Source organism: Gymnoscopelus microlampas, assembly GCF_963454915.1.
Source record: "Gymnoscopelus microlampas genome assembly, chromosome: 3".
Classification (NCBI taxonomy): Eukaryota; Metazoa; Chordata; class Actinopteri; order Myctophiformes; family Myctophidae; genus Gymnoscopelus; species Gymnoscopelus microlampas.
The window spans coordinates 388,442-403,611 of NC_139940.1; the positions used below are offsets into that span (position 1 = coordinate 388,442).

The 15,170-nt window shown below is 42.2% G+C and overlaps 1 protein-coding gene across 1 annotated transcript in view; it reads left to right on the plus strand.

The window, feature by feature from the left end:
* The window catches only part of LOC311038967 (uncharacterized protein), a gene marked incomplete at its 3' end in the record, with an annotated part of 33,755 nt that extends 25,900 nt beyond the window's left edge, over positions 1 to 7,855 (plus strand). Inside the window, exons 12-16 of the mRNA XM_084048600.1 lie at positions 551 to 720; positions 1,412 to 1,514; positions 4,120 to 4,188; positions 4,431 to 4,544; positions 6,803 to 7,855. Coding sequence (XP_083904726.1) covers positions 551 to 720; positions 1,412 to 1,514; positions 4,120 to 4,188; positions 4,431 to 4,544; positions 6,803 to 7,855 — 1,509 coding nt within the window. The remainder of the gene's footprint in view (positions 1 to 550; positions 721 to 1,411; positions 1,515 to 4,119; positions 4,189 to 4,430; positions 4,545 to 6,802) is intronic.
* Between the last annotated feature and the right edge of the window lie 7,315 nt (positions 7,856 to 15,170).

The window sequence follows — 15,170 nt, forward strand, 5'->3', positions numbered from 1 at the left end:
ATGTCTCAGTCAGGGGGAAATGACAGTGATCTGATGGTTGTATGGTATGTCTCAGTCAGGGGGAAAGGACAGTGATCTGATGGTTGTATGGTATGTCTCAGTCAGGAGGAAAGGACAGTGATCTGATGGTTGTATGGTATGTCTCAGTCAGAGGAAAGGACAGTGATCTGATGGTCTTATGTCTCAGTCAGGAGGAAAGGACAGTGATCTGATGGTTTTATGTCTCAGTCAGGAGGAAAGGACAGTGATCTGATGGTTGTATGGTATGTCTCAGTCAGGGGGAAAGGACAGTGATCTGATGGTTGTATGGTATGTCTCAGTCAGGGGGAAAGGACAGTGATCTGATGGTTGTATGGTATGTCTCAGTCAGGGGGAAAGGACAGTGATCTGATGGTTGTATGGTATGTCTCAGTCAGGGGGAAAGGACAGTGATCTGATGGTTGTATGGTATGTCTCAGTCAGGGGGAAAGGACAGTGATCTGATGGTTGTATGGTATGTCTCAGTCAGGGGGAAAGGACAGTGATCTGATGGTTGTATGGTATGTCTCAGTCAGGGGGAAAGGATCTGATGGAGCCGTTGGACTGTCCGGACACGCCTCCACAGCTGCACTTTGTCCTCTGTGCCGCCTGTCAATCACCTCATTCCTCCATCATCTGTGTGACCTGTGGGAGGGGCTTCCATAGAGACTGTCACATCCCTGCTATTGGACCCTCTATCTGGTAAGAATAGAGACTGTAGGACCCTCTATATGGTAAGAATAGAGACTGTAGGACCCTCTATATGGTCAGAATAGAGACTGTAGGTAAAGTTCACTTTGAGATGCATCCAACACATCCAACACATCCACTGACATGTCCGTCGGCCTTACCGTTCGGCCACTATGGACAGAGGAGAGTCTTTTTTGGGGGTAATACAGTATATAACACAGTATATATATGTTATAATTATTAATAATACAGTATATATATGTTATAATTATTAATAATACAGTATATATATATATGTTATAATTATTAATAATACAGTATATATATATGTTATAATTATTAATAATACAGTATATATATATATATATGTTATAATTATTAATAATACAGTATATATATGTTATAATTATTAATAATAATACAGTATATATATGTTATAATTATTAATAATAATACAGTATATATATGTTATAATTATTAATAATAATACAGTATATATATGTTTTCACAGAACACAAGGTTCGCCCGGCTCCAAAACGTAGTGTTTGAGAATGTGAGAACTCTGACCGCTAAATACAAATAAGACCATTCTACCTCCTCAATGACCACGCCTTTTCTATGTATGACATCATCATGTGTTGTGTGTTCTGATAGGTCAGAATGTATGACATCATCATGTGTTGTGTGTTGTGTGTTGTGATAGGTCAGAATGGAGTTGTTCTCTCTGCCAGGACCTGTCTGACTCCATCGACCCCTTCTGGAACGAGAGACAGAAAACCCCATGTCTGAGCCTCATGGACCAGAGGGTGAGACAGCTGTCTGTCTGTCTGTCATGTTGGCCTCATATGATCGGATGCTCTCTAGCGTCATTTCAAAGCCTCACTTCTGACGTCTCACACAGCTGGACCAGAGCCGTGGATGAACATATACATAGAATAATATGCAGGTGTAGAATAATACACAATATAAGAATAGACAATGCATCAACGTGGATGATGGCCACATGGTTATCTTTATAGTTAACTCATTCACTGCCAGAATTATTCTGGCTGCGTTTGAACACTGCCATATTTTTCATTGAAAAAAAAAAGTACTCAGGAGCCGAGATACAGAATTTTTAAGTTTTAAGTTAACAAGGAAGTGGATGGGAGTCTATATCTTCGAAAAATCATATCTCCTTGGTCTTTGGGTCAAAAAAAAAAAAAAAAATCTAAAAAAAAAAAAAAAATATTTTTAATTTTTTAAATTTTTTAAAAAGTCGTTTTAGTCGTTCTTGGCAGGCATGGCTTATGGACAGAAGTCGTTTTAGTCGTTCTAGGCAGTATATGAGTTAACATTGTTGTGCAAAGACATTTATTCCTGAAATAGTGAATGAAGCGCCTGGATGAGCAAACTTACATTTATGAATTAAATGACGTCCCTCTTTTTGCTCGTACCGCAACACGGCCCTGCTGCTTTGTCACTGTATATAACAGTATGTCTGACTGTGAGTTACATCATATTCAGCCCACATATAAATACAATACATTATTCTAAACATAATCTGCTTTGTCACTGTATATAACATTATGTCTGACTCTGAGTTACATCATATTCAGCCCACATATAAATACAATACATTATTTTAAACATAATCTGCTTTGTCACTGTGTATAACAGTATGTCTGTCTCTGAGTTACCTCATATTCAGCCATATTTTAAACATAATCTTTGTCACAGTCATTTATAGTAGTCCGTGCATTCAGGCATGCAGGCAGAGAAATCAACTATTCTTATCTTTTGAGACAGAAGAAGTGTGCACATTATATTACAATGTATATAATTGTGTTATGCTTTATATCATACAACAATAAAGCCAGTGGCTTGTTGCAGTCTTTAATACAGGCTCTATAATCCAGCATTAAATGTGTGTCTTCAACAAACCGATACAGAAATGCTCTTTTCGGGGGGATGGGGATGGGTGGAGGAGGACCACAATGTATACGTCACGGGTACACTGTAAGTCCGTAAATGGCTTCCAAAGTTAGAGGGAGGGGCCTGTTTCACAAAAAAGGCCAAAACTCACGGACGAAACGTCCGGTCAATCCCAAATTTGAATCACATCCCGCGACTGGCGTTGGCGTCAAACCACACTTTGCAATTTCCCAGAATTGCGACACGTCTAGTTATTATTATTATTATTGACATGCATGGGAGGCGAGAAGGTCAGTTGGCTCTCATGCACTGAAGGAAGCATGAGCTCGGCCCTGGCCTCTCTGGCTGTGGGGGACTGGTGTAGGGCTGGTGTAGCGCCCAGGATCACTTAGGAAATTGGCACCGGGTGAAAAAAATGGGTTACAAAAATCGCGGGATAAAAATAAAATAAAAAACTGACATGCATGGGAGGCAAAACTGGAAGCGTAAGTTTGGTGAAATACATTGAAGTCAATGAGAGGCAGCTGGACCAGCTTGTGAACAAACATTATTTCTGAACGATTGGTACCTTTGTCAGTTAATGGGTTCAGGAATATAAAAGAAGACATGATTATCTCAGATCGTTTTATAATCGCTGGAATTGTTTGATAGATAAAATGACGTAGATGACCGTACCTTCTTTTATTTTACCTTGGTTGCGTGAGGCTGCATTCGGTGAGGCTCTTGATTGGTCAGTCCGTTGGTCTGAATGACAGACACTGCGTCACACCAGGTTTCAGGAAGTGGAAATCTTAACGCTGTGAGTGTTGTGAGATGTTAACACATTCGGTGCCAGTCTGCCAGAGTTTCATTAAAACAGTGTACGTTTAGTGCCAAAGATCTCACCGTTTGTAACGCTGCGCTGTTTAGAGCTGTAGACTCTACGAAGAGCACCCGGATGTAAACAATGGATGCGTGTACGATGGTGGATGGTCCAGGCTGACGCCTGGAACAATAACGTCTCAACGCGAGTGATTGCGCATCGAAAATGACTCGTTTTCACCACTGTAAAATGTTACAGAGATCCGGAGGTTTTTATCAAGGAGATACAATGGGAGCGGACGGAAGCCAGGCTTTTTGGCACGGTGAATCGGTGATCCATCTGTCCGTTCCATTTCAGAGGCACCGTGGGGTGGTTCCAAAGTTGAAAAATTTAAAACACGTTTTTTTTCCCGTGTTCGGCACCTAAGCGCTACTCTTTGAAAAACACGATAAATCACGGTTTTGACACCCAATGTGTTAAGAACCGTCTTACCCCTCATGCCCCTCATGCCCCTCATTCCCCTCATATCCCTCATGCCTAAACCCTTTAGGAAGGTTTTACTATTTTGAAAAGCATTTTAAAATGGGGAAAATAGTGAAAGTTGTAACTGTCAGTTTGTTGTTATGAATAAAGTTGTAACTGTCAGTTTGTTGTGATGAATAAAGTTGTAACTGTCAGTTTTGTGTTCCTCACAGAAATGTGAACATCTGCTCCTCTACCTGACGTGTGAGATCTCCACACACATCTGGACGCACAGTGATGAGGTCAGTTCATATAAACATTCTGGATGCACAGTGATGATGTCACTGTGCTTCCACCCACAGCTCAACCAATGAAAAAAAACATGTAGTTTATACAACCTCTGAATGACATATTATAGTTTATAGAACCCCTGAATGACATCATATTGTAGTTTATACAACCTCTGAATGACATCATATTGTAGTTTATACAATCTCTGAATTACATAAAATAATAACATGTTTTTAACATGTTTTCTCTGCAGATGTTCCAGCAGCTCCATCGTCTCCAGCATCGTCTGTCTCTCCATCGTTCTCCTCCGTATCGAACGGCTGCAGAGTTTGTCTCTGATGTGTGGACTCTGTTTGACTCTATAAAGGTAACAAACACTCATTATAACATGTACACAACTTTAACTTCACAACACTGTGATGTATGGTGTTAGCCTATAGGGCAGTGAAAGGAACAGCTCCTTACCTCTGGGCTATGGTCGATGCTTACACCCTGCCCGACCACTTTGGTCTGCCACCTCGGGCGACTGATTGCCTCGTCACTCAGTGGTCCTTCTGGCCGATCTACACGGTCACCACTTTTTTCTGTTCTGGCCCCACAGTGGTGGAATGAACTCCCCACTGATGTCAGGACAGCAGAGTCACTGATGTCAGGACAGCAGAGTCACTGATGTCAGGACAGCAGAGACACTGATGTCAGGACAGCAGAGTCACTGATGTCAGGACAGCAGAGACACTGATGTCAGGACAGCAGAGACACTGATGTCAGGACAGCAGAGTCACTGATGTCAGGACAGCAGAGACACTGATGTCAGGACAGCAGAGTCACTGATGTCAGGACAGCAGAGTCACTGATGTCAGGACAGCAGAGACACTGATGTCAGGACAGCAGAGACACTGATGTCAGGACAGCAGAGACACTGATGTCAGGACAGCAGAGACACTGATGTCAGGACAGCAGAGTCACTGATGTCAGGACAGCAGAGACACTGATGTCAGGACAGCAGAGACACTGATGTCAGGACAGCAGAGACACTGATGTCAGGACAGCAGAGACACTGATGTCAGGACAGCAGAGACACTGATGTCAGGACAGCAGAGACACTGATGTCAGGACAGCAGAGACACTGATGTCAGGACAGCAGAGACACTGATGTCAGGACAGCAGAGTCACTGACGTCAGGACAGCAGAGTCACTGACGTCAGGACAGCAGAGACACTGACGTCAGGACAGCAGAGACACTGACGTCAGGACAGCAGAGACACTGACGTCAGGACAGCAGAGTCACTGACGTCAGGACAGCAGAGACACTGACGTCAGGACAGCAGAGTCACTGACGTCAGGACAGCAGAGACACTGACGTCAGGACAGCAGAGACACTGACGTCAGGACAGCAGAGACACTGACGTCAGGACAGCAGAGTCACTGACGTCAGGACAGCAGAGACACTGACGTCAGGACAGCAGAGACACTGACGTCAGGACAGCAGAGTCACTGACGTCAGGACAGCAGAGTCACTGACGTCAGGACAGCAGAGTCACTGACGTCAGGACAGCAGAGACACTGACGTCAGGACAGCAGAGTCACTGACGTCAGGACAGCAGAGACACTGACGTCAGGACAGCAGAGACACTGACGTCAGGACAGCAGAGTCACTGATGTCAGGACAGCAGAGTCACTGATGTCAGGACAGCAGAGACACTGATGTCAGGACAGCAGAGACACTGATGTCAGGACAGCAGAGACACTGAAAACCCACCTCTTCAGGAAACACTACCCCGACCTTTCCTCTTTGTCTTGCCTACGACTTCATGTTATCATTATATAATATAATATTTAATGTGTTTTATTAACATATTTAATGTGTTTTAATGTGTTTTAATGTGTTTTATTAACATATTTAATGTGTTTTATTAACATATTTAATGTGTTTAATGTGTTTTATTAACATATTTCATGTGTTTTATTAACATATTTAATGTGTTTTAATGTGTTTTATTAACATATTTCATGTGTTTTATTAACATATTTAATGTGTTTTATTAACATATTTCATTTGTTTTATTAACATATTTAATGTGTTTTAATATGTTTTTTAACATATTTAATGTGTTTTATTAACATATTTCATGTGTTTTAATGTGTTTTATTAACATATTTAATGTGTTTTAATGTGTTTTATTAACATATTTCATGTGTTTTAATGTGTTTTATTAACATATTTCATGTGTTTTATTAACAGGACTTCATGTTATCATTATATAATATAGTATTTAATGTGTTTTAATGTGTTTTATTAACATATTTAATGTGTTTTATTAACAGGACTTCATGTTATCATTATATAATATGATATTTAATGTGTTTTAATGTGTTTTATTAACATATTTCATGTGTTTTATTAACAGGACTTCATGTTATCATTATATAATATAGTATTTAATGTGTTTTAATGTGTTTTATTAACATATTTAATGTGTTTTAATGTGTTTTATTAACATATTTCATGTGTTTTGTTAACAGGACTTCATGTTATCATTATATAATATGATATTTAATGTGTTTTAATGTGTTTTATTAACATATTTAATGTGTTTAATGTGTTTTAATGTGTTTTATTAACAGGACTTCATGGTCTCATTGAAGCTTCAGGAAGTCTTTCAGGTCAAACTGGTTCAAACTTTCAGCTCCGACCTTCATCCTTCTCTCCTTCAGAGCCCTGCCAAGGGGGCGGGGCCTCAGGGGGCGGAGCCTTCTCTCCTCCACAGCCCTGCCAAGGGGGCGGGGCCTCAGGGGGCGGAGCCTTCTCTCCTCCACAGCCCTGCCAAGGGGGCGGAGCCTCAGGGGGCGGAGCCTTCTCTCCTCCACAGCCCTGCCAAGGGGGCGGGGCCTCAGGGGGCGGAGCCTTCTCTCCTCCACAGCCCTGCCAAGGGGGCGGAGCCTCAGGGGGCGGAGCCTTCTCTCCTCCACAGCCCTGCCAAGGGGGCGGGGCCTCAGGGGGAGGAGCCTCAGAGCCCTGCCAAGGGGGCGGGGCCTCAGAGCTCCGACAAGGGGGCGGGGCCTCAGAGCTCCGACAAGGGGGTGGAGCCTCAGAGCTCCGACAAGGGGGTGGAGCCTCAGAGCTCCGACAATGGGGTGGGGCCTCAGACCGCCACCGGCCCTCCCACAGAGGAAGGGGCGGAGCCTCAGAGCCCCGCTAAGGGGGCGGAGCCTCGGAGTCCCACCCAGGGGGAGGAGCCTCAGGACACTCAACCTTCTCTCCTGCAGAGCCCCGCCAAAGGGGCGGAGCCTCAGAGCCCCACCCAGGGGGAGGAGCCTCAGGACACTCAACCTTCTCTCCTGCAGAGCCCCGCCGAAGGGGCGGAGCCTCAGAGCCCCACCCGGGGGGCGGAGCCTCAGACCGCCGCCGGCCCTCCCACCGAGGAGGAGGCGGGCCCACGGACCCCAGTGGAGGAGGGGTCAGAGGTCACGACCTCGTCCCCTGATGACCTTCACATAGAGGGGGAGGGGCAGGGGGAGGAGTCAGCAGCCGTGGAGGCGGAGCCTAAAAGCATCCAGACGGGCGTGGCAGCAGACGAGTCGAAACTGAAAGAAACTCGTAAACGATTACGAGAACTTCTGGATACGGTGACTCCAGCTAAGAGGAGCCGACTGGATCACACTGGATCCACTGTGTGACTAGATCACACTGGATCCACTGTGTGACTGGATCACACTGGATCCACTGTGTGACTGGATCACACTGGATCCACTGTGTGACTGGATCACTGTGATCCACTGTGTGACTGGATCACTGTGATCCACTGTGTGACTGGATCACACTGGATCCACTGTGTGACTGGATCACACTGGATCCACTGTGTGACTGGATCACACTGGATCCACTGTGTGACTGGATCACTGTGGATCCACTGTGTGACTGGATCACACTGTGGATCCACTGTGTGACTGGATCACACTGGATCCACTGTGTGACTGGATCACTGTGATCCACTGTATGACTGGATCACACTGTGGATCCACTGTGTGACTGGATCACTGTGTGACTGGATCACTGTGATCCACTGTGTGACTGGATCACTGTGTGACTGTATCACTGTGATCCACTGTGTGACTGGATCACTGTGTGACTGGATCACTGTGTGACTGGATCCACTGTGTGACTGGATCACTGTGTGACTGGATCACTGTGATCCACTGTGTGACTGGATCACTGTGATCCACTGTGTGACTGGATCACTGTGGATCCACTGTGTGGCTGGATCACTGTGATCCACTGTGTGACTGGATCACTGTGATCCACTGTGTGACTGGATCACTGTGGATCCACTGTGTGGCTGGATCACTGTGGATCCACTGTGTGGTTTAACCACTTAAACAGTATCTGTATTGTAGGGAAAGCTTTTAGCTGAAAATAGCAGATCAATAAAACGTTGAGTATCGACCTTTAAGTCCTGTTCAGACTCCATAACAGAGCTAAAAGACCACCACACATAGAATAACAGAGCTACAAGCCCACCACACATAGAATAACAGAGCTACAAGCCCACCACACATCATAGAATAACAGAGCTACAAGCCCACCCACCACACATCATAGAATAACAGAGCTACAAGCCCACCACACATCATAGAATAACAGAGCTACAAGCCCACCACACATCATAGTATAACAGAGCTACAAGCCCACCACACATCATAGAATAACAGAGCTACAAGCCCACCACACATCATAGAATAACAGAGCTACAAGCCCACCACACATCATAGAATAACAGAGCTACAAGCCCACCACACATCATAGAATAACAGAGCTACAAGCCCACCCACCACGCATGGTAGAATAACAGAGCTACAAGCCCACCACACATGGTAGGGCTTGATGTAAAGTCATCACCGTGTTTCTGTTCATTATGTCTGGGTTTTTATACATTTATTCTGTTTAAAAAGGAGTTTTTCACACTCGGGGGGAATGGCATTATTTATCTCCTGTTAGTTAGTTTATTAGTTTTATATTACAGACAGTAAAGATCTTATACAGGGGTCTTCAACAGGGGGTCCGGGACCCCTAGGGGGTCCTCCAAATCTTTGTGTGATGGGATTTGTTTTTTTACATTAACCCCAGCATCCCTTTTCTGAGGAGAACTTTAGCCAAAAATAGCAGATCTACAAGCTACCAACGCCTCGCAGCGCGAGGCGTTGTGAGCTTGTAGATTGGCTATTTTTTGGCAACGAGGTGTTTGGTGTAGAGGGAAAAAAGAGCAGACCAAGTAAACAAAAAAGTTAAATCTTAAACACAATTGTATACCATATAGAGTAGGGGGTCCCTGCTTCATCTGTCTCTCAGCTAGGGGGTCCTTGGCCTGAAAACGTTGAAGACCCCTGATCTTATATTATATTATATTAAAGACAGTAAACGTCTCTGCTGCTGACAAGAAACTGTTGATAAAGAAACCAAAGAGTTTTGTGTATTGAAACATGTTGTTCCTGTATTACTTTATATGTACAACAATATATAGACAGTATATATATATATATATATATATATATATTTATATATATATATATATATATATATATACATACTCTGTTGGGCAGAAACCAACTATCTCCATTTTTTGTAAATAAATCAGTGTCTATAGAGCACCCAAGTCTGACGTCATTTACACCATTGGTTCTCAAAGTGGGGTCCGGGGTCCTTGGGGGGGGGGGGGGGTTCCAGGGGGTCCCCAGCAAAAAGTGTTAATATAGCATCACAATAATGTTAACCTTTTATACTTTGGCTATTCAAAAAGTCGTCATTTTTTTTTGCAAATCTTTGAATATTTCTATTTTTTTAAGCGAACATTAACTAAAATCTTTGCTCTTGGGGGTCCCTGAAACACCATATTTTAGATGGGGGTCCGCGCGTCCAAATACATATCATTTTGGGGGTCCTTGACATGAAAAGGTTTGAGAACCACTGATTTACACATCCTACCTGGTTCGCGGTTTTCGACCCCCGTTCTGAATCCCCATAGACGTGTTTAATATCGCGTCCAATAAGAACTGTGTTCCAAAAATAAACAAATGATCGCGGTGGTTTGACTCTTATGGATATGAAGCATCAACTGACGGTGAGAAAACCATAATGTTACTTCTGCCCAATTAGTTGCATTTTCTCCAGAAACAGACTGTATCAAATTATAAGTGACTGACTATCATAAACGATACAGAACCTCCTCCCTGACAATATCAAAGAGACAGTTTGTTTATTTTTGGACCACATTTCTTATATGAGACGATCCTAAGATGACCCAATGTTATTCTCCATAGAGAAATGACTTTAAGAACCAGGGGATGAACGAGTGACGTCAGGACTTCTGTTCTCTATTGAACATCCTTTATATCTGTGTTTGGGTTTTACAAATATTGAACCAATGAAAAGTGTTTAAAAGTGCCTCAAACTCCTCCTTGTGGAGGTAGTCGTTTTGTCCATCATTGATTATAATGAATAAGTCTCACGTTAATTAAACACCTCCTAACTCCACGTGAGCTGCATTTGGGTAAAGTGATGATAATAAGTATAATAATATAAGTATCTGACGTATGAGACAGTATTGTGTTATTTCCTTTAAAGTTAATATTTTGGTTTCTGCTCCAAGTTTTTAACATACGTTAAAGTAAATGTACTTTTTCAGTATTAACTGCATAAAGGTGTTTATATATTTTTGGTTAACAGTGAAATGTTCTTTTTGTGTGATAAAGGTGGCACCAGAAATAAATATGCATAAAGGAGCTACAGTGAACTTTTATTTTATCTCTTAATCTGTCTATCTATACATTTAAATAAAGTTATCTGTATCTATACATTTAGATAAAGTTATCTGTCTATCTATAGATTTAAATAAAGTTATCTGTCTATCTATAGATTTACATAAAGTTATCTGTCTATCTATACATTTAAATATATAAAGAATACATCACATGGATGAACCTGGGACGTATCATCAGTGTTGAAGCCTGGGGTCATAGGATGTTTCGGGTCTTGCAACACAACATAGACCCTCGCCCAGGTGACCCAACCGGGGTTGATCAACAGGGACGTGCACAGATAGACTCTAGGTGGTGCTAGAGCACCTGCCCTTTGCCCTCTTGACCAGAAGTGCCCTTTTGAAAAATATTTTTTTTAATAAAATATATATATATATATTTTTTTTTTTCAGTTTACAGCAGGGGTCTTCAACAGGGGGTCCGGGACCCCTAGGGGGTCCTCAGAGTTACTACAGGGGGTCCGCTAAATCTTTATGTGATATGATTTTTCTTTTTACCATAACCACTCGAAACCTAGCATTCCTTTTCTGAAGAGAACTTTAGCCAAAAATAGCAGATTTACAAGCCCACAACGCCTCGCGCTGCGAGGCGTTGTGGGCTTGTAGATCGGCTATTTTTGGCAAAGAGGTATAGGTGTAGAGGGAAAAAAGAGCAGACCAAGTAAACAAAAAAAAGTATAATTTACTTGAGCACCTGCCCCTCAAAATGTATGTGCACGCCACTGTTGATCAAGCCCCGACTTACGTCCCAGGTAGCTACTCACGGTCAGTGAGTCCTCTTAGGGAAAGACGGGGCCACTCAGTCCGCTTCTCCAGAACTGAACACGGGAGGCTCTGGCACGTGGAGGGACTATAGGCTCTGTGGGTTGTCTCCTGGCCGGGCTCCTCCTTCGTCTCACCAGGTCCAGGACCTGAGCGCTGTGCCAGATCCTCTGCACCATCCCGATCCAAACATTTCCTTCTGGCGTGATGGTTCCTTGCTTGGGCCGATACCACTAGATTGGGCCATCTAATGCAGTGGTTTTCAACCTTCTTCGCGTCAAGGACCCCCAAATTGACAAATATTAGCCCAGGGACCCCCATTTAGATTTATTGGGGGTCCCAATCTACACTGTATCATCATCATTAGTGTTCATTTAACTCTGAGAGCGTACAAATGGAACCAAATGGACCCTAGCGGGTCCATTTGGTTCCATTTGTACGCTCTCAGAGTTACAGACATTTAAGGGTCAATTTGGTTGCTAACTATTCATTTGGCTGGGGACCCCCTGGAACCCCCTCAAGGACCACTGGTGGTCCCCGGACCACTCGTTGAAAACCCCTGGTCTAATGTATCAGCACCACTTGCGGTTTGCTGTCACCCGTCTCTCCGGTGGTCACCAAACTATTCCTGGTTGTCACAAAGTCTAATAAATAAAGTTATCTTGTCTAGCAATACATTTAAATAAAGCTTTATCTGTATCTATACATTTAAATAAAGTTATCTGTCTGTCTATACATTTAAATAAAGCTTTATCTGTATCTATACATTTAAATAAAGTTATCTGTCTGTCTATACATTTAAATAAAGCTTTATCTGTATCTATACATTTAAATAAAGTTATCTGTCTGTCTATAAATTTAAATAAAACTAGACTGAACACAGCACTGCTCAATCAGCAGGTCAATACATTATAGCCGGGGTAGTACTATGCTTTTATGGAACAACACCGCGGTCATGGACACATTTATCTCTCAAATAAGGGAATGAACTCTCTCTCTCTCATGCTATACAACAAAAAAGTGGAATGCCCTATAAGGAGTAAAGGAGTGTAAAACCCAACTCACTTTCAAAACTGCCCTAAAGAATCACCTTCAGGCAGAGGTGGGGACTTGGACTCGAGACTCGACTTGACTTGAAGTCCCGATTTTGATGACTTTAGACTTGCTTGACCAAATCAAAAATAGACTTGGACTTGCTTGGGACTTGAATGCCAAAGACTTGAGACTTGACTTGACTTGAACGCTAAAGACTTGAGACTTGACTTGACTTGAGCCCTCTTGACTTGAAAATTCAAGTCTTTTCAAGTCACTTTCAAGTCACTTTCAAGACAAGACACTTTCGAGACAAAATACAACCACCCTGATTGTATAAGTTATATTGTAGTAACATACTCTACCATACAGATTGTACAAAATTACATTATATTCATTAAAAAGGGCCCTTTTAAACCCTGTCCTCAAGGAGGAAATTAAAAGTACAGTATCTGCGTTCTGTTGGCCTGGAAGAACCCTTGTTTTAAAACAAATGCAAATTGTGAAAAATGCTCATGATTTATGTAAATCTTTACATATCTTGAATTAACATTTTGACTTGTTTGGGACTCGAAACAAAAGGTTAGGACTTGTTTGGGACTCGAAACAAAAGGTTTGGACTTGTTTGGGACTCGAAACAAAAGGTTAGGACTTGTTTGGGACTCGAAACAAAAGGTTTGGACTTGTGTGGGACTCGAACCAAAATGCTAAGGACTTGTGTGGGACTCGAAACAAAAAGCTGAGGACTTGGACTTGACTTGGGACTTGGCTGCGTTGACTTGGACTTGACTCGGGACTTGAGAGCAAAGACTTGAGACTCGACTTGGACTTGCAGCATAGGGACTTTGTCCCACCTCTGCCTTCAGGAGTCTGCAATAAACTGGCCCCTGTCAAAGTCTTGAACCAAGGTCTGTAGATCGCGGAGAATTCTAATGTAACAGGATGTGTAATGCTACTATACTACAGGAAACCAGTGAGGGGCCATCCCCAAAAAGGGAGTTTGGATTGGATAGTTTAGAAATGCACGTCAGTGTCATAAGGTGTGCTAAGTGGTTTCCGTGTTGTTCTCAAGTCTGTTAGGGCACACGTAGAGCCAAGACAGCAAGGGTTAAGAGGTGCATGTCAACTTTCTAGCAAAAACCACCACTATGCATACAGTGCAGACAGGATGTGGACAGGTGTGAAAGTTCAGTTAAAGTTCAGACAGTTTGACATTTACTTTTCAGCCTACGCCTCGTATCCTGTTTTTAACCAATTTTACGTAGTTTTAGTCAATATTATGTTCATAAGGTGAAATGGAAATTTCCACTTGTCGTGACACTTGACACAAAATGTAGAGGCCCAGAAAATGTAAAGTGATGTTCAGTCTTTAAAATGGATGCTTATAAAATATGTGCCATATTTTCCCATCAGAACATATTTCATGTGTTTCATAGCAGTAACCTGTAAGCTGACTGTATGGCGTTCTGCATAGTATTGTATATTTGTATGTCTTAAATGTCATCATGATTTCAGTGCGTGTGGATCTCATTTTAAATAAGCCAAGTGCTTTTATGAGTGATCCAGTTTAGAGGACTTTGTGTTGTGAATTGTACTTCCATACTGTTTCCATGTCTTTCTAAATAAAGTATTCAATCAATCAATCAATCCATTTTGTTGAGAGAATGTTCAAAGGAAACACTGCAGCATGATTTAACAAAAACAATGAAGCGTTGCTTTTAAAACAATGTAATTGTGGCATTTTGAACCGATCCTCCTAATAGTTGGATTTCCACTTGTAAATATCTGATCCTCTTTTCCTGTAAGACATGATTTTAAGCCTGTCTAAATGATTCTTAATTAAAGATGTTTTAATCATTAAACTAAATGATTCTTAATTAAATATGTTTTAATCATTAAACTAAATGATTCTTAATTAAAGATGTGACTCACATGAAAGAGTTTTGACATTTGGAGGTGAAACGCTTTCAGACCTCAGTGTGTCTGATTTTGGTACGTGTCGCCCTCCAGTGGATGAAACACAACAGTGCAGATGAATAATTGTGATCCAGTGAGCTTACAGATGACACTTACATCCAGTGTCATCTGTAAGTATGTATGTTATGTAGTAACTATGATGACATACTGTAAGTACACTGTAAGCTCACTGGACTTTTTCTTTATATGATTTTATGTCTGAACTTCAGTCCTTGGTTTGAATTATTGCTGTGAATTAAAAATAAGTTTAGTAATCATACATTCTACTCAATGTATATATAATATATGTGTGTGTGTGTGTGTGTGTGTGTGTGTGTGTGTGTGTGTGTGTGTGTGTGTGTGTGTGTGTGTGTGTGCGTGCGTGCCTGCGTGAAATCGTGTACTATCCCTTTAAAGCTCGGTGCTGACCT